The sequence below is a fragment of the Pseudocercospora fijiensis genome, assembly GCF_000340215.1.
Source record: "Pseudocercospora fijiensis CIRAD86 unplaced genomic scaffold MYCFIscaffold_2, whole genome shotgun sequence".
NCBI lineage: Eukaryota > Fungi > Ascomycota > Dothideomycetes > Mycosphaerellales > Mycosphaerellaceae > Pseudocercospora > Pseudocercospora fijiensis.
The window spans coordinates 4,672,495-4,692,139 of record NW_006921533.1 but is presented as its reverse complement, the minus strand read 5'-3'; the positions used below and the strand labels follow the sequence as shown (position 1 = coordinate 4,692,139).

Below are 19,645 nucleotides of genomic sequence, written 5' to 3'. Positions count from 1 at the left end.
CTTCGTCCGAGTCGTACGTATATAAGGGAAGCAATATTAGCTATATAGGTATCTACGTCGCGGTAACGGTACTATCGTCGCTAACCTTGTTATATCGCTTATATCTCTTAATAATATCTACGTACGGATCGCCGATTTTACGAGTGCTATCTTTATAGATAATAGTATTATCGCAATTAAGAAGTTAAAGGTTAAAGACGCGTAATAGCGGCGGCTTATCGATAGCGACTAACTGTAATACTATCTCTATAAACTTAACTTTGCTATTGTTATTAAAAACAATATAGAAGGCCTTACTATACTTTAACCGATAGGTACGTACCTTAGCGATAGCAGTCTCGGCGTTTCGTAGTCCCCTTTACTAAGTATCGAGTACTATTTCCTTGTCCTATTATATAAGCTAAGAGCGGAGTTTATTAGCCTTAATAGCACTTACTCGAACAAGGCGATTAGGCTGTTCCTTTTACCTCTTCTATACCTTCTCGACAGTGTTTATAGCATTAAACTTACGCTTATATTCTTTACCTTTATAAAGAGCGGCTTTAACAGATAGGTCGTAGATAGCCTAAGCCTCCTTTATAGGGGATAACGAGAATAGGTTAAATAAGGGCGATAGCAAAGCGAGGTCTGTTAGAGCCGGCTTTAGATAAGAACGTCGGAAGTCGCGGCAAGATTATATAGCCTTACGCGATACCTTAATCGTACGAGGGCTTGTCGAAGCAACGAGTAGCTATTACGGCAATTCGGGGGTCGGTATACGACTATATCGGTTTAGTAGAGGCGACGATAATATACCCTAAGCAATCAAGTTTCTAAGGTCCTCTTTAACGTAGCGATTATTAGCGTAAGACTAGCTATTTAGGTCGACGATAGCGGGATTAGCAGAACGGCCTTACTTAATAGTAATAAGGTATTCCTCTATCGCTTTCTCCGCTATCGCTAAGGCTTCTATTTGCTAGGCTTCTTCCTATTCTAGCGACTCCTAAATTAATTCCTAGTTCTAATCTCTAGTAGTAGTACTATACTATTCTCGAATATGTCGATAAGGGACCTCCCTATCTACCGGGAATATGCCTGTCTTACGGAATGCCGACCTTATATTATAGGAAGTAAATGTCCTCGCCCGAATAGTAGAAAGAGCCTCTACAAACTTAGGTATTCTAAAGTTACTAACACCGTAGTATATAGCCTCGAGTACTGCTTGTCTATACCTCGTCTTATATACTTAGAATAGTATAACGTCTAATAGCTATATAAAGTATAAAGTATATAGTTATAGGCCCTATAATTAAATCCTATATCTCTTCGCAAAGGTAGCGAATTCCTTAAAGCAGTAAGAGCTATAATTGTTATATAATAACAGCCTCTATTCGCTCGGATCGTTAGGCCTTATCTTACGCTTAAACTAGCGGATATAGTACATTATAGTGTCGTCGGTTATATATCTAGACTCGTTAATAGTAATTAAGAAGTTGTCCTTACCTAACAACGAGGGTGTAGTTAGTAAGTAACGTTATTATTGCCTTAGGCAGTAGACTCGGACTCGGAAGTAGTAATAGTAGTAGCAGTAGACTTACCTTCCTTCGGCACCTATCGTTCTTATACTATTATACCTTTAACAATTAACTAATAATCTATTATATTGCTATACGCGTTAGCTGTCTCGACGATAGTAACGTAAGTACGATTAGTATCGCATTTAGTCTATATACGGCGCTTCGTATCCTATGTTACTATATATTCGCAGCCTCTAATTCTAATCCGAAAACCAGTTTCGTCGAAATTCTATATATTCTAAGGCTTTACCTTCAACCGCCGTAATATAGCTTTAAATCGATTAAACTACGACCTTATAATAGCTAGATTATAGGCCTCTTTACGCTGTTTCTCGATCGGTTTAGATTTAACCTTACTAAGGCTATATCGAGCTAGGAAGCGGTCCGCCTAGTCTATACCGAATAGTGCTATTACGAGGGCACTATTACTAGCCGCTAGCGAGTTAGCCGCTAGCGAGTCCTTTAGTATATCTATAGTAACTACTATAATAAGCGATACCGGAAGAAACATGCCTATAGCGTCTCTTTCTCGACAATAGTCCGCTAGCGCTAATTCCTAGCTCTTACTAAGTTTAGTATTAGTTAGCTCGCGACCTAGGTATAAACTACGACCTCGCAATCGCTAATAAACACGCGAATATAAGCCTTCGGCGCCCTCGCTCTTATATAGTTCTTTTAGACTAAAGCGCCTATCTTATAACCTCTATTCTTAAGCCTTCGATATAACCCTTTCTACTACCTTCTCGAGCCTCTTAGTCTCGGTAAGCCGTTTAGTACGTACGCGTTTCTTCCTTCTACCCTTCCGAGCTACTATATCGACGGTAATAGTAATAGTAGCGAATACTATATTATAAAGAGATAGAATACGCGCTAGAATAGAGGTAGACGCGCCTACTAAGGGATTATATAATAATCGGTAGTAGTAAGGTCTATAGCTACTATATACTCGGATAACCTCGCTAATATAATATTTAGACTCGCGGTTTAATACTGCATATACCTAGATATCTATATAGGACTGGAACCTACCACCATATCGATGTTTACGTATAGCCTACTAAGAAAAGCCGATTTTACGTATGGACCAAATCCCCGCGATCAGCGGGGTGAAGTGACTGAAGAAACCCCGGATAAAAGCCACCTGAACTCCTCACCCAGCAAGCAGGGACCCTGGGGGAAGCAGTACAGGCATTTGGTTCGGCTCGCTTCCGCCAGAAATTCCCTGGCTTTGACGCACACGCTGTACAAACAGCCGTCGCGAATGGTTGCAGTGCAGTGCAGTGCAGCGTGAAAGCTGAAAGAGGCGTTGTAACGACCTGCCTGTTCTCAATGCCAAGTGAGGTCGGAGTCTTGGTCAGGCAGGCCAAGACTTCTAGCCATATGATATGCGAAGCACGTGCTGCGAAGCTGGCGTTGTGGTTGGTGCAAAGAGGAGGTGCTGTGTCCAACGCCGTCGTGCTCAGAACCGCAACGCCGAGTCCATGACTCCATGCCAGCAACATCCTCAACCAGCACATGGCATAGATACGGAAATGGATATGCTCGCAGAGATCGGTACAAAATTTTGGTTGCTTCATCATCTCGTTAGTCGTGCTCATCCATGCCTGCCAAACCGTCAAACTATCCAACCGCCACTGCAGGGTATATAGTAAGTACAATTATCTGCAGGTGAAAGTGAATGCATATTTTCCAGGCGCCGGCTCGTACTAGAAGCCGGCCATGCTTTCTGCGGGCACAACATCTCGGATTGCTCGTCGCCACCGTCCATCGTCAGGTCGTTCCTGATTATTGACGAACCAAGCGCCGCACATACGCCTCCAAACCTGTTCTTCATTCTCTTGAAGTTGTTTGAAACGATCGCCAACGTCAAACTCCTCGTGAAAGTCTGCACCAGGCGGCTGCAGCGAGTCCTGGGCGCCACCAAGCGCATTGGTGCCAAGAGTTGGGTTGTTCTCATCTTTAAGATCATCGATGCCTGCGAATGCATCTTCTTCGTCCTCGACGTCGGTCACGGAGGGAGACATCTGACCTGAGACATCTCGTCCCGCTTTGACCTTCAGCCACTTCATCTGCTGTGGGTCGAAAACCATCCCGTTTTGTACTTGGATGTTGTAGCCGCTTCCCGTTGGAACATGAGCTATGAGCGCTGGCCGCGACGGTGATGTGTTTGATCGTTGGTGCATCCTCTCCCGTTCTATGTACGATGATCGCGGTCGTAGCGACGGTGTCGGTGTCTCCAACGGAGGTATGTCGAATTCACGCAATGTGTTTTCGTTCCCTTCCCATCGAAGTGTTTGCGGATTATAAATCATGCCTTTCTCGCCTAGAGTAATTCAATTAGTCATTGCCACGAAAGCCTGTAATTGCGCTCAGCACTCACTCTTGACAACATGCGATCCAATGCCTGCGATCAGCCCGGGTCTTTTGCTCTTCTGTCGCTGAGCACTGGGACTATTGAATGGGCTCCGCGCGGCAACTTGTGCTTTCCAATTCGTTGTCAGTGGTTGAAGAGGCCCTTCACTCCTTGGCCGTGGCTGGTTTGCGAGTCTAGTCTCTCTAGCAATTCTACTGGCAGCGGTGTCACGCAAGTAGCTTGGAGTAGCAGAGGGCACATTGTCATAGAATCCCTTGGTGGGACTGGCTGGTGTTCTAGGTGGCGCTGGCGTCATGATTCTATCCGGGATCGCGGTCACAGTCGATATTGCCGAATTTCGCTTACTGAGATCGACAAAGTCGCTCCGGCTTTGTGTCCGCCTGAGAGTGCTCTGCTTCGGCGGACCACGGCCCACGGGTTGTTTAATGAACTTGCTCTCTTTGGTGACGGATGTCGGCAAGTCGTCGAATATTTCCAGCTCAGATCCATCGCCGTAGTGGCGTCTCCTGTTAGGCTGCTTGATGGTCTGCTTGGATCGGGCCTCGCGTGCCAGTGAGGGCGGTGCTATATTCTCCCTGGCTCTCGGTACCCGAGACGGGGTGTCTGGCGCAACTTGGTTGGACAGGCGTGAGCTGGGTCTTGGTGGTGGCGATTGAGCACCTTGTCTTTTCGGATCTGAATCTCGTCGCAAATGGTACGGCATAGCTCTGTGGGCAGTAATATGTGGCGACTGATGATTCGAGACGCCTGCAGGTAGGAACGGCACTGATGGCTTGCTGGACAAAATGCCATGACTATGCTGATTTCGCAATGCTGGCGCCGATCGCTTAGAACGGAGCAGTTGCGAGCTCGTTGTAGTCGGCCCTCGTCTTTCACGAGGAGCGTGAGAGGCTCCACTCTCGAACACTGGGTCTAGTCTTGATGTATGTCGAGTGCCAGAGACCGGACGCGGTATATGAGATCGATTGTATATAGGCTTGTCTGTAGGTTTATCGTGAAAGTTGAGTGTGGTGGCTGGGCGTGATGATGAAGAGAGAGGCTTGGTCGACTTTACTTGCACGTTTCTGTTGGTAGTTCGCTTCCTGACATTGATCACATCGCTCTCGCCGAAGTCCAGGTCGTCAAGAAAATTGTCGTGATCATCTGAGAACAGCTTTGACTTCTTGTGCAGATTCATGGTAGGTTGCTGGTCGACTACAGCAGAGTTGGGCTGGGAATTGGGCAGGGAATCTGTCAGATCGGCATCGGCAGCTCGACGCTTCTTCAGGATGGCCTCAAAATCCATTGGCCCTTCTGGCAGCTCCAGTCCTCCAAGGTCATCGACCTCGCTGTCTGCCGTCGCTGAACCCAAGCTCGGACTCATCACTGAGGCAGAGCCGCTGCGGTTTCGCGTGCTGTTCTTGCCAGCAAACCTAATGCCAAGGCTCCCTTCCAGATCATCGAAATCGTCGAAGTCTTCGCCAGATAGGACACCGGGAGCTTCTGTCCGTGGCTTCAGCTGCAAGGGCTTGTCCATCATCTCCAGGTCATTGTCCCAGTCATCAATCTTCTGCTTCGACGGCTTGTTTCCCAATCGCTTGATGGTGCCGCCAAGCAGGGCACTTGTTGGTACATTCTGCGGCAGCGGGATGCCGGCCAGTTTCGCGGATAGTATGGCCTGCTTGGAGCTGTGTTCGTCGTTGGGCTGTATGACGACGTTCCAGTCCTCATCGCCAGCGACCGACTCTGAGCGCGTGCTGATGCGCGAGGACATGCTCAGTGGGCCGGTGCCAGTGCTGGCGTTGGCACACGCCGTGAAGTCGCCCTGCAGGTCGGCATCGTCGTCCCAGCACTCCATGATTGCGCCTTCTGCGCAGGAGAACGGGCGTGGTCGTGGGAAGGCAGCGGCGTTGCTGCGTGGTGGTGGCTAGGAAGTCGGTCTGGGTCTGTGTGCGTGTTTCGAATGCGACATGCGACGTTTCTGTTTCCTCCGGATAGTTGCTCTCGCCGCACGGCCTCCTCCTCGTGGCACTTCACGCGCCAGAGGGAGTGTGCTGGCCTTGGGAAAGCTCTGCTGATATGCGCATGCTCATGCGGTCTCCTGCATGGGCGGATGGTGCTGTTCGCATCTTATCTTCTAGCCACACGGGCCCGGATGCGCAGACGCGCGCCGACCTTCCTTCATTCGGTTCTCTCCGCGAGCCAACCGCGTCTAGCGAAACTCTAATGTGCACCCTGCTTGCGCCCAATACAGGTACACCGTACACGACACCTCAGCAGCAAGTCTCGGCCTCCACTCGTCTGTGTCCTGCACCAGGTGGCCGGATCACTTGATGCCCTCAATTGACGCGTCGCTGCGAAATCTGAAGTGCCCAGGCAACAGGTGCGAGGACCACGACGCGGCACGATCAACAAGGCCCAGGCACCACCACGGGCCGCAGCATCGAATAACGGCGTAGAACGTGGGAACAGGCAAGACACTCTTCCTTTCAATTATTTTCCCCGGCTTTTTGATCTCGGCTCAGGGTGCAGGCTGTATCTGAGCCAATATCACATCAATTTCAGACAGAGGAGAAACACAGAATCCACGCGTGCTTCAGACTCGAATCATGACTCCCAAGCAGAAAGAGCATATCCTCCGTCTGCGTCGTACAGACCACAAGTCCGAGCACTTGTTGCTGAATGTCGGCAGAAATGGACGCAGAGATTTGGATCTCAAGCTCATCGGCACTGACCAGTACGTGGCATTTATCGGAGCTATTGAGGAAGCCGATGTCAAGTCGCTACAAGAACGCAATTACACGGGCGATCTCGCAGAGTGGAAGACGGTCTTGCGTTTTGCACTTTTACGCGAAAAGCCCGACGGGACCCTGCCAGAGTTTCTTCAGGGTGTGGAGACGGTGGCCGCCATTAGCGGATCCACGTCCACGATCACTGTTCGGAGAAACATTGGCGGAATTACGCAAAGACTTGGCTCCATCCAGCTCGACCAGAAAGATGAAGAGGTTGTGCCGATGGAATGGGTCGACGTTGCAGCAGCAACGTCCGATGGACTCCGAGACCAGTTGGCAACGCTCGAGGCTTCTGTCCAGACTCAAAAGGACCAAATTGCAAAGCTGTCGACTGAGCTTGATATGCTAGTAAAGGCCAAGAGGGAGCACGAAGAGGAATTGCTCAGCAAATTTGCGGCATTGCTCAATGCAAAGAAGCTGAAGATTCGGGACCAGCAACGTCTCTTGAATGGCGCCAAGGTTGATCCGGTTGCTGCGGAAGAGATTAGTTCTGTTCGAGCCCCAAGGACCTCGAGAAAAGCAGGGGCATCTCGTGGTGGCAAGAGAAAAGCCAACAGTGCAGCACCACCGTCGCCTGAGGAACAGCAGCATGATGACGACGATGCCGAAACGGTCGACGGCACGGATGATGCCGATGGTGCTTCAAGGAGAGAGCAGATGACTCCAGAACCATCTGATGCTGATGCGACGACAGATAGCGAGAATGAACATGAGAATGTGGATAAGAAGTCAGCGGTGGGAACAACTGCATCGCTACAGAGCTCGAGAGGAAGAGGTCAACGTGCAGGAGGCACGACCGAGAACATGGACCTTGACGAAGACTTGCCTCCTCCAAGAAAGCTGCCTTTCAATAACAGGAAGACGGCTCATGAAAGTGCGGAGAAGCCTATACCAGCTACTATGGCGAACACGAAAGATATCGGAGAGGATGCTGAAACAGATGATGATGAATTATGAGCATGCACTGCAATACGATGCTGTATTGCAGGCAAGCGAATGCGCACATCTTTCACGTGGCGTTGGCCACAGTATGGACTTGGTCGTCAGCCTCAGTGCGGAGCAGATTCGATGGCGCTTTGTGTGCAACATGTCGCAATTACCATATGAAAAGACTTCTCAATTAGCACTATTGTGACGATGTTCTATGTCTTGGTCGTTTTGATACTGTCCGCCTTGTGTACTAGTCGCCCAGCGTCGCTTGCAGGGAGGTCCGCGCAGTGGGGCGCAACTCGCTTCGTCAACAGCTGCTTGCTTGATCGCTATCGTACACTCGAAGGTAAACACGACCACGCTGCTATTGTCTGCGCTGACACCCACACCGACCATCGCATACACTCACGTCGCACACACTGTGTCACGCATTAGCTCGTGCCAGACTTGCGGTTTCGCATTGGCTTTGGTTCTTCCTGCGCCCGCGCCGACTGCTGGCGACGAACGACCCTGGTTATCGCAACGACTCAGGCAGGCGCTCGCTCAATGCTGCGCTCACACTCCACCGCGCTTCGGCCTCCCTGATGCGAAAGTCCAGCGGCGAGTAAGATCCGCGCGAGAGCGAGACCATGCCCGCGGCGGACGAGGCACAAGAGCGCCCGCCCGCCGCTGCGACACATGCACAGAAACCGGCCCAGGCACCAACGGCGACATGGAAGCCCAACAAAGACGAGCTGGCCGATCTGGACGCCATCGATGCCGCTCTCGTCCGTATGCGAGACCACATCCCGCCCGATCCCTATATCATGACCATACCGCAAGACGACGACGTCAAGTATCGGCACCATTACCAGGCGCAAGCGCTGCAGTGGACGTACACTGCACCCTTTGACTTTCGCACCGAGCACGAGAGCATTCAGTACTTAACCTTTCACTACTATGAGCCCGGCAAGGAGATGTTCCTGCTGCACAACAGTCGGCCAACGTGGGAACCGCACGCGACGAATGGAGGCACATCTGGGAGCACTCGCCCAGGGACTGGCGCAAACACGCCGAATGGTGCTCCTAAAAAGAAAATAAGTCTGGATGCGTATAAGAAGAAACTGAATGGAGGGCCTGTTGCTCCAGAGAACGATGCAGCCAAAAACGGTGGTGATGCGCCAGCGAAGCAGCCCGCCGTGAAAGGACCAGTTGAGAGAGTCAAGGCCGAGACGCAGGAGATGCTGGCGGCAGTTGCCGAAGAAAGCGAGGACGAACAGAAGATGAAAAGGGAGAAATCGCCAGAGCAGGGTGATCTGAAGCGCAAGCGGGATGATGCTGGAGGCAGGATTGCTCGAGAGAAGCAGGAAGACGTTCGTGAGACCGAGCCCGCTGCGAAGAAGGTGAAGGTGGAGAGCATCAAGGTGGAGAAGAGGGAGGCCAGTGCCAGAGACGTGCGTAAGCCAGAGCGGGATGCTGTGAGTAACGGGAAGGTCGCAAATGTCGGCAAAGCAGGAGAAGATGAGAGTCTACCACCACGGCTGTCTCCCGGCCTGCCACCACGTCTGTCGCCAGGACCGATTCCACATGGCGAAAATTCGCCTAAACCTGCGGCTTCCCGGGGCGACAATGAAGATAGACTACCCCCTCGACTGTCACCTGCGAAATCTCGAACGGAGAAGCCGTCTCAGCAAAACGAATCTGACGAAGACGAAGAGGATCGCTTGCCGCCCAGGCTGTCACCAACTCTTCCTGACAACATTGCCAAGACCATCGAGGCTCGTGCGCATTTTAGATCAGCGTCGCAATCATCAGATCTATCCGCGCCGAACTCTACCTCGAAGGAGAAAAGCAGCAAGCTCACGCCAATCAGAAAATCTGAAAGCGGTGTCACGAAGCATAAGTCACCTGCACCGCGCAATGGCTTCCGCGCCAATTCCAGCAGTCCTGCAGTGCGATCTGACGCAGAGCAACGAGTGCGGCCGCAAGCGATCTCTGCGGCGAGAGGCAAAAGCCCTGAGCTCTCACAAGACGATGAGATCATGGTAGGCAAGACGCTCAAGGCTCTGAGGGTGGAGCGGCGCGAGAAGCCAGGTCTTCTGATCAAGCTCAGGTATAAGCGTGCGCGGAGAGAAGACATCGCGCGAATCTTGAAAATGCGGCCGAAGCCTGATAAGAGCATGTTTCAGCCCCCAGCTCCAGAAGAATCGAAGCGGAATGGAGAGCGCAAAGATGAACCTCCAGCGAAGACCAAGGGTGTCGCCCAGAAGGTTGGCCCGGTTGAGAAGAAAAAGAAGCCGGCTGTAGAAGAAAAGCAGCCTGCGAAGCAAGTTGATAAACCTTCTGAAAAGGCGGAGAAGCGAACAGCAGCCGAGAAACGACCTTTACACGACGACGACAAGCCGGAATCTTCAGCAAAGCGGAAGAATTCTGACGAGAGTGAGAAGCGCAAAGAACCATCGACCCCTGCGCCACGGGACATGGATTCACCTCTTGCTCAAAAGCACGTCACACCGAGCACGAGAAAGGACTTTTTGTCTGCGGCGATGAAGAGGGAGCAATCACAAGACAGCAACGCCACCCATACGCCTCCCGCCTTGACCAGCACGCCAAGCATAGGAAGCAATTCTCAGGCGAATGGAGCGGCGAGGCCGCTCTCGAGTCACCCAAGCAATAAAACGCCCAAACAACAGGCGTGGGAGACTGAGCAAAAGAAGCTTGAAGTTTTGGGACGAGAACTCAAGCATGCTGCATCCGCGCATATCAGTGCTTCTCAATCTGATCTCGACCAGAAAATGGCCGCTGTGAAAGCTGTAGAGTCTTTCATCTGCTATCTGCTCGCTTTCACATGCGCGGATGAAGCAGCCACTGCAGCCGATCCACGACAATCGCCATCTTACCGGAACTGGAAGAGCTTGACAGGTTTCTACGGATTCGTGAAACGGCAAACAGAACCTTTCTCTCCATTGAACGGACTAGTCAATTCATTGGGTGTAGTCTTCGGCTCTAGAATCTTGGAGATCGGTACTCAATTGCAAGAAGGACCTTCGCAAACGACCTTACTCGAAACGCAAGTCCTGCTGCAAAGATCCGCCGCTGCGGCTGAAGAGAAGCTGGACATCGACATGTTGCAAGAAGTCTTTCCCAAGTCCTGGAAAGATCGGACGAAAAAATTGGCTGCGCATGAGAAACTCGATCCTCCAAAGCTCGGAGGTCAGTACAAACTTCCCCTGGGTGTCGCTACGACTCCTGTTCGCGCTGCTAGGGCTGGATATGCTATGCTGGGGGAATGGATGGAGAAGGAACGAATCCAGTATTCGATGAAGCTCAAGCTTTGAAATTCTTCAGGCGTTCCGGGAAGATATTCAAAAACCCTTCTTCTTCGTGGAAGGAGAGGAGAGGCACGAAATCTTGAAGAAAAGATTGTGTGGGAAGAGGGACGGGACTTGCGGGTCAAGGTTTTGTGATCTTTTTTTCTTCTCTTTTTTTTTTTGTTTTTGCTTCGAAGTCGATACCCCCAACAGTATGTGTGTGGAAGAAGGAAAAGAAGAAGAAGAAGAGCGTGTGTGCGCTACAGTACAGTACCTTCCTGGCACATGTGCATGCGTCATGGTGGAAGGGTCAGGTTTTGTTGTTGTTGTGTTATCTAGGACGATGGTCATGATCATAATGAGAATGCTGTGACAAAGGCTTGATCTACACGAAGATTGATTCGCTCTTGGGAATCGCTGCCTATCAACATGGGTGACGACAAAAGAGAGGAGCTCGCATTCGCGGGAGCAGGAGCTCTATGCTTCCGAAGCCTCCGCAGCATAATGAGGCATCAGGATTGGAGCGTATTCGCATGTCATGCTACGTGCATCTCTCCACTCCACTCTACACGCCTTCTATCCTCGATGAAGATCATGGTTTGTCACGTACGACTTGCCATTACGATTCTAGTTCGTCTATGGGATTCTTTGATCTAGTGTTCGCTCTTTCTACATGATAAATATTGCGCCTCAGCCTTCCCAAGGCGTACCCGACCGTCTAAAACGCCGCGCCTGGTGCTGTCCAAATCTTCCCATAGCGATTGACAGGAATATAAATCGACATCTGCGCCATCATGCTCGCTAATGCCCGACGAAACACGATCTCTTTGCACCTCATGAAGAAGAATCATCGCCAATTGTCATACCTTTCTTTTGGAGCTTCGCTGGTGGCAGGCCGAGACCGTTCCTGTTACGGAAGAACAACACCTTGGCCTGGTCACCCTTGGCACCCTCGTTTGGCTCAACCCATTGACACCAGCGGGCGCTTTTGTACATGGACTTCAGGAAGCCGATGGAACCATCCTTGGTGTCTGCTCGGTAATGGCTTCCCATGATAGGCTTGATGGCCTCGGTAGCCTCATCGGCATGGTAGAATGGGATGGTCGAGACGTAGTGGTGGAGGACGTGTGTCTCGATGATTCCGTGGAGCAGCTGGCGTCCGATGAAGCCGAATTCACGATCGATGGTGGCAGCGGCGCCGCGGGTGAAGTTCCACACATCACCAGTGTAGTGTGGAAGCGATGGGTCGGTGTGCTGCAAGTAGGTGATGGCAACTGTGATTGCTGTCAGCATGGAGCACGCCACAAATCGATTCCCGGTCTACTTACCGAGCCAGTGGTTCACCCAAAGGTACGGGATGAAATACCAGACCAGGAGATTGGTCCAACCGTATGTGCGACCCATATAAGTCAAGACGGAAGCCACAAGGAAGAGACCCAGATCCGAGAGCAGAATGAGATGCTCATCCTTCTTCTCATACAACGGGCTGCTTGGCATGAAGTGGTTGACGCTGAAGTTTCCATTCTTCTTGCCCTTGCCTTTGCCCTCTGGCTGCTTCTCGTGGTTGTTGTGTCCAGTCACGTTCTTGAGCAGGTAAAGAGGCCATCCAGCAAGCTGCTGTCCAATGAGCATGGTAGCGGTGTAGATTGGAGTCTCCTCCAACAGCTCGTGCATCTCGTGGAGCACATATCCCGTGCGGGAGGCATGCTCTTCACGTGTGCGAGGCACGAATACCATATCCCGCTCCATGTTCCCAGTGGCCTTATGGTGCTTGCCGTGGCTGATCTTCCAGCTGAAATACGGGACGAGCAGGGCAGAGTGGCAGAACCAACCCACGGTATCGTTAAGGATCTTGCTGGGCGAGAAAGACTGGTGACCACACTCGTGGGCAAGAACCCAAAGACCGGTGCCAAAAAGACCCTGGACAAAGGTATACAGAGCCCAGAGCACAGCTCGGAGAGGCATCGAAGGCACGTATTCCGGGGTGCAGAAGCGGTTGAACAGGTAGAAGGTGGTGGCTAAGGAGACAATGTCGCGTGCCACATAGTAGAGACCAGTTGCAGCTGACCTCTCGTAGCAGTGCTTGGGAATGGCATCTCGGATGTCCTTGATGGTGTAGTCTGGGAGCTGGAACTCGTTTCCGTAGGTGTCAACAAGCTTCCGCGCAGGCTCTTTCTGGAAGTCTTCGACAGACCCCAGGGAGGACAGGGATGTCGATGATGCCGAGGCAGTGGGTGAGTCGTTTGGCGTGGCTGCCGTCGAATTCGACACGGTGGAGGGCATGGAGTCGACAGTGGCGGTGCGTCTCATGGCGGCCTTGTGCGGCAAGGCTGTCGTGCTCATCTTGGCGGAGATTGTGGGCGGAAATGGACGATGAGTGCGGGTTGAGGTTTTGGGCGAGGGCGAGGGCGAGGGCGAGGGCGAGGGCGAGGGCGAGAACAGACGGTGCGCTGCAGCAATTACACACGCAGTTGCAGTATTCGATGGAATGGTCGGTTGAGAGGGAGCTTGCCGGTTGGGAGGCGGGAGCTGTTATCTTTCCATCCAGGAGGGACACGACCAATGAGTGGGGCCAGCACTCCAATGTCTCACAAGAAGCTGCGGAAAGAGTGAACGGCTGGCAGGAGGCAGCGCTGCAGGTGATTGTGGTAGTGGTGGTGCACGACGAGGAGCGAGGTTGGCAGTACTAAGTGTACAGTAGTTGAGCTGGCCTTTTCGACGAGAGTTTGCGGCCAGGGTCTCGCTGAATTTATTTCTCCTCCAAACTTCGGCGGCGCTGCTTCGACTGGGCATGCATTCCTGGCCTCCCATTGGCCCATCAAATGCATTCGTGCGAGCTGCTCGTCTGCCGGACATTCTTCGTTTCAGGTTTCGCGCTCGCCCTTGCCCCGCTATCTCACAATGGCAGCGGCAGCCAGCACTGCTGACTCCTGAGCAGAAAAGATGCCAAGAGCGTGGCCCTGCAGACGCGCGAGTGGCAGCTACGGGCATTGCGGGCATTGGCTCCAGCTCAACACGCACCGCACCGCACATCTGCTCTGCTCGCACGCTCTACTAGCAGCTACAGTAGTCTCTCGAGACCGCCTTTCTGACCCAAAAGATCACCAATGCGAAGCACACCAGAGCCAAGCGACTCAACCCGCCCGTCCGCCCGACGTGGAATCGTCCCAAACCCCGGCCGGGCTAATGGGGCGTCTGTGGCGTCTATGCTTCCACGCTCGTCGTTATCGTATCGCATATCGCATGTGCTGGGCACCAACGTTTTAATAGGCTGCTGTTCTCCATCGCCAAGACTCTGCCGTCCACTGATTTCCGGAGAAGCAACATGCACTGCTGCGCGAAAGGCGAGCGCAGTACTGTATCATAGTGTGCTTGATCAGCAAATTCATCTGGGAACAAGCGAGAATGTGCGCGCCATTTTCCAATGCTACAGCACATCAATGCCTCTCTTGGCCAATTTTACATCTTTTCGTCACCTGATCACCTCATCGTGTCATGCTCACATTGCTCTCCCGCCCAGTCCAAAGGTACAGTGTTGAAACCATCTCTCACTTTCACATGCCAATCATCTAGCCAGCCCATCATGTCAGCCCAGCTCACCGATCCCAGTCCTTGCAAGCTCGGTGCAAGCTCCATCCATTAAGGTCGATCGGGCCACACCTCTCTGGCGACCGCCTTAACCAGTGCCAATTTCTTGAACATCTTCTCCTCATCCATACCTTCAGCACCGATAGCAACACTGGCGAACCCGCATTGTGGACTGATACCGATGTTCTCCAGAGCTTCTTGCACACTTCGACCCTGACCTTTGGCGATGATCTCCGCAGCTTCCAACACCCGGCTCTTGATGAGCTCCTTGTCTTCCAATTGCGGATCCTTTGTGGTCACTACACCCAACACGACATTCTTGTGCTTTGGCAAGAAGCGAAGCGGCTCGAATCCGCCGCTGCGAGGATTGTCGTACTCCAGATAGAAGGTGTCATAGTTGAGCGTCTTGAAGAATTGCTCGGCAATCGCTTCGTACGATCCCTCGCTGAAATGCATCGACTTGGAGAAGTTTCCTGCGACGCGTCAGTAATGCACTGCCTATCGACAGACACCCATCTTACCTCTGCAAATGTGCAAGCCGACGTGAAGGTCGTCTGGTCGATCCGCAATGCAGTCGTTGTGAGCCTTCAGATACAGCTCGAACATTTTGTCAGTATCCTCGCCATCCGCACGAAGACCCTTCAGCATGTCTTCTGAGCAGAAGTACGCCAATGTCGGATCGTCGATCTGAATGTTGCGAAGACCTTCCTTGTACAGCGTCTTAAACTCCTGCCTATATGCGGCAGCAAGATCCGCGAAGAAATCTGCATCGTTCGAGTATGCCTCTGGACTGTAGCATTTGCCACGACCAAGACGCAAGTGGAAGTAGCACGGAGGGGGCATAGTGAATTTGCAGTCTTTCCACTGCTCTTGAGGCACGCAATCGCGTAGCAGCTTCCAGTTCTCAAGGTAAGGACTCTTCGAGTACTTGATCTTGCCATCGCAGATCGCTGCCATTGGATATTGCTTGCCAGCTTTCTTCAATGCCGCGATCGGTGCAGCAGAGAGTCTCGCAAGCTCCCATGGCACAGGACTGACCTCTTTGAAGCCATCCAGCTTCTCGAAGAAACCGCTGAAATAGTACTTGCGATCGAACTCGCCCGAGCATAATGCTCGCACATCGTTGTCCTGTTGCTTCTTCACAATCTCTGCAATCTCCTGCTTTTGCACCGTGCGAAGCTCATCGTGGGAAATCTGGCCTGCATCTGCCTTCTCTTGCGCTTCGGACACGCTGGCGGGCCGAATCAGTGAGCCAATGTGGTCGGCGTGGAAGGGAAGTTTGGTGACCGGCATGTTCGAAGTCTAGCGTGGAGGAGAAGCTGCCGAGGGACAAGGAGTCAGTGGTACACTTGAAGAGAGGCTCGCTCTTTCATATATGCTGTCGGCAGGTGTTGATAGCATTGTCTCTCGTAATCAACTGATCGAGCAACTCCTCCGAGAGGTCGTGTGAGCCGTCGTTCTTGCGAGCCTGTCTTCTCCACCACTCTGCGGGTCTTGAGCCATGTGAGTTCCAACCATGAAGCGCTCGATACGCTCCCGGCAGTTGAGTTGGACACTTGCCGATCAGCGCAGCTTCGCATCTTTCTGAATCGCCGAAGCGAAGCACACCATGAATTCAATTCGCATAGAGACAAAAGTCTCACTACAGTCAGCAGCCCAGGTTGATGCCGCACAAATATGGGCGCACACGAACGTTCCTGACGCCACCGATGTTGCGGCAGCTCTTGCCTGGGAGTGACCAGAGATGTAAAAACCTTAGTAAACTAGTAAATAGTAATTACTATAGTAATAGTAACATTACTATAGTAATCACTATTACTATCACTATTGCTGTTACCAGGGACCTTCGAGAAATAGTAATAGTAATAGTAACAGTAAAATAGTAATTACTATTCTACTATTATAGTAGTTTTTCTACCTATTCTAAGCTATAGAATTACTTAATAAGTATAATATAATACCGGTATACTTATATAAAGTACCTAATAGTCTATAATTACTTAATATTTCTCTCTAATATAGTTATACTATAATCTAAGTCTAGATTATAATAGAATTAAAAGCGATTTACACAAAGAAACCCCCTTAACACCCTTTACTCCTACTACTATATATAATACTACTATAATATAGTTGTCTTAAGCTAGACCTAGATAGCTAAGACTAGGCTAGTTAGCCTAGTCTAAGTCTATCTCTCTATCGGCTATCTCCTCCGAGTCCTTATTGTCTTCCTTACTACTATCTATCTCGATACTATTTCTAGTACTAAGAATCTCTTCTATAGTACTATAGCTTAGAGATTTAATCTCCTCCTTTGAGGCCGTACTTAAATAGGCCTCTATAAGACTCCTTTCCTCCTCTTTATACTCTAAATTAAAGAAGTCAAGTCTACTAAGAAAGTAGATATCGTCGTAGATATCCGTATAGAGATAGGTATCTCTAGCCGACTCGATACTAGTACTAATAGTAGTATAGTTCTCGGGGGATACTATACTACTATCTAGAAATAGTCGAATAAAAGCTATAATATTTATTAGTATAGAGATATTACTAGATCTTAAGGCTAGTATATAATACTTACTATAGTCTTGAAAGTATAGTGAGTATCTTAGAATATAGAGCGTAAGATATTCGATTCTAGAAACGATATCGTTATCGTTTAAAGAGTCGATATAAGCTCGAATATCTAGCCGAGAATTAAACTCGTCTAAATTATCGATAGAGAATACAAAAGCTAAAAACTATTAGTATAATACGTTAGGTTATATATATTAGGGTATAATACCTTTAATTCTCTTATATTCCTTAATATCGTACTGCTTAATCCGCTTAATAAAGTAGGTAATCCGAAGTCGATTTAGATATTCGACGATTTCTTTATTTCCTTTAGCTCTATCACTTAGCAAGCTATTAATAATAGCCCTAATAGTTTTGTCTATGCGGCTAGACGCTACTATAGGACTCTTATTAATAAACTTATTAATAAAAGTAATAGAGGTTAAGGTATCGTCGAAGGTATACATTCTAATAATAATAAAATTAGTATATTACTAAGTAAGTAGTTTCTTTTATATTAGTAGACTTACTTCGTATTATAGTAGTAGTCTACTATTAAATAGACGTCTTGTAAGAGTATAGCGTAGTAGAGAGTAGCGTAGTTCGTTATAGTCTCGTATACTAAAGTAGTATAGAAAGAAGAAAGATCTTTAGAAGGGAAAGGACGAAGTATATATATTACTCTCTCGTCTTCAATTAAGGTTTATATACAATAATATGACTATATTTAGTTACTAAATTATAATAGTATATTTAAATAAATTTATTTATTTATAATAGTATATTAGAATAATATTATAATATAATATATTTATTCTAAAATAATATATTATTCTATTATTCTAAGATACTATTATAAATAAATAAATGAATTTAAATATACTATTATATTATTATTACTATATATAGATAGATAGATAGATATTTCATTTGCCTATTGTAGTGCCTTTCGGCCTATGTAGGTCTGTTTCTATATATTGTTTTAGGTAGGAAACTAACTTAGTTAGTAAAAACCTCCCTCCTGTTCTATTTATAAGTATTGATCTTCCTCGTTTCTTTGTTTTCCTTCCTCTAGGGTATACTAGTGTTATAGTTGTTACCCTCTAACTACCTTGCCTACTGCCCTACCCTTCTTTCCCCCTCTTCTTCCCTCCTTCTTATCTACTCCTTAGTTTCCCTTACTAGTGCGAATTGTTGTACGAATCCCTATTTAATAATCTACTTTACTATCCTCTTTAGGTCTTCTTTGCTCTAGATTAGCTTATCGTATTCCCTTTCTATTGCTTTTAGTCTCTAATTACTTCTGCCTTCTAACTATTAAGGGTAGACTAGCAGTATATACTTAGGGTTCTAAGATTGGTAGCTATATTAGTAAGCTCTACTTTTAATTCCTAGGACGTTTCTTCTAAATAGGTAAGATCTAAGTCCTATATGTTTAGATCTAATTTGGATAGCTAGGCTTGCCTCGGCCCTGTTTAGGTCCTTATAGAGCTAGTAGTTATATTAACCAAATTTGATTAGTGCCTTTAGGGTTCCTAGTCTGACTTATATTTTGTTCTATTCCTGCTCCTATAGGTATCTAGTAATTGATTCTACTAGGCTTTGTTTCTCTCCCTTTAGCTTGTCTTCCTTTAGCCTTATATTTAGTCCCTAAAGCTCTTTCTCTAGTATTTCTCTTATTAAGACTCTATATTACTCTAGGTCTTTAACTTTCTAGGGAGTTATTTATAGTCTGTCTCGCCTCCTAGTCCGAATATACTAGGCTTTTATCTTATCTAGTGCCTTTTAGATAGTCTGTTAGGCTAGGTATTCTATTGTCTTTGCTATATATTAGTGTCTTAGTCCCTTGAAGTATTGTTTAACTAGTAGGATCCCTGATTCCATTTCTACTACCTTTATTAGTATAGTTTTATATACTACTAGGATTTTCTTTAGGCTTTAGGTTTAGGACCTACTAACTGGTTGCTTAATCCTCTTTAGTGTTTTCTCCTAGGCTGTCTATATCTGTACTCTATATAGCATTGCTAGCTTGATAATTGCTTTATATATAACTTTGGCTTTCTCGAATGTAGCCCCCTATATAGAGGCTATAAGCCTATTAATGGATTGTATATTAGCATCTGCCCTCTACTTTGCCTTCTTTACTTATAGTCCCTAATTCAGTTTTAGATCCAGCTAGATCCCTAGTACCCTAAGCTCTACTAATAGTTGGGTTTCAAAGCCTTAGATAGTAATTGATTGCTTTATATTATAGGTTGATTTGGCCTTGCTAAAGTAGATAAGCTAGTACTTTTCTAGGGCGAATTTTGCTCTATACCTCCTTACCTATTTTTTATACTCCTAGTGCTTCTCTTCTAGGATCTTGTAGTTAGTTTCTATTATCTTAGACTAGGCTAGGATGTTTGTGTTATCTACAAACCCTAATACTAATATGTTTTTTGATTCTAGGAGTAGGAGTAGGTCTGCTATAAAGATAAGGAAGAGGATTAGGGAGAGTATTAATCCTTAGGGGATTCCCTTTTTAGTTAGTATTAGGTCTGATTTGAATTTGCCTAGAATGAGTTATATTAATCTTTCCTA

The 19,645-nt window shown here is 48.4% G+C and overlaps 5 protein-coding genes across 5 annotated transcripts; 2 read left to right on the top strand and 3 right to left on the bottom strand.

Annotated features, from left to right (window-relative positions):
- Positions 1 to 3,108: 3,108 nt before the first annotated feature.
- Positions 3,109 to 5,925, bottom strand: MYCFIDRAFT_72591 (uncharacterized protein). The gene is made up of 2 exons (XM_007924549.1): positions 3,937 to 5,925; positions 3,109 to 3,879 (listed from the first exon to the last, which is right to left on the bottom strand). Exons 1-2 carry the CDS (start codon positions 5,765 to 5,767, stop codon positions 3,263 to 3,265), a joined length of 2,448 nt encoding a protein of 815 aa, XP_007922740.1. The 5' UTR covers positions 5,768 to 5,925; the 3' UTR covers positions 3,109 to 3,262.
- A 593-nt stretch (positions 5,926 to 6,518) lies between these two features.
- Positions 6,519 to 7,658, top strand: MYCFIDRAFT_131279 (uncharacterized protein; the record flags this gene model as incomplete). The annotated part of the gene is made up of 1 exon (XM_007925443.1): positions 6,519 to 7,658. The coding sequence occupies one exon, from the start codon at positions 6,519 to 6,521 to the stop codon at positions 7,656 to 7,658; it is 1,140 nt and encodes a 379-aa protein (XP_007923634.1).
- A 602-nt stretch (positions 7,659 to 8,260) lies between these two features.
- MYCFIDRAFT_214200 (uncharacterized protein) lies at positions 8,261 to 11,299 on the top strand (the record flags this gene model as incomplete). The annotated part of the gene is made up of 1 exon (XM_007925442.1): positions 8,261 to 11,299. One exon carries the CDS (start codon positions 8,261 to 8,263, stop codon positions 10,946 to 10,948), a length of 2,688 nt encoding a protein of 895 aa, XP_007923633.1. The 3' UTR covers positions 10,949 to 11,299.
- A 209-nt stretch (positions 11,300 to 11,508) lies between these two features.
- MYCFIDRAFT_72590 (uncharacterized protein) lies at positions 11,509 to 13,627 on the bottom strand. The gene is made up of 2 exons (XM_007924548.1): positions 12,250 to 13,627; positions 11,509 to 12,195 (listed from the first exon to the last, which is right to left on the bottom strand). The coding sequence occupies exons 1-2, from the start codon at positions 13,262 to 13,264 to the stop codon at positions 11,756 to 11,758; spliced, it is 1,455 nt and encodes a 484-aa protein (XP_007922739.1). The 5' UTR covers positions 13,265 to 13,627; the 3' UTR covers positions 11,509 to 11,755.
- Positions 13,628 to 14,560: 933 nt separating this feature from the next.
- MYCFIDRAFT_45283 (uncharacterized protein) lies at positions 14,561 to 15,802 on the bottom strand (the record flags this gene model as incomplete). Its single annotated transcript, XM_007924322.1, has 2 exons — positions 14,561 to 14,982; positions 15,031 to 15,802. 2 exons carry the CDS (start codon positions 15,800 to 15,802, stop codon positions 14,561 to 14,563), a joined length of 1,194 nt encoding a protein of 397 aa, XP_007922513.1.
- Between the last annotated feature and the right edge of the window lie 3,843 nt (positions 15,803 to 19,645).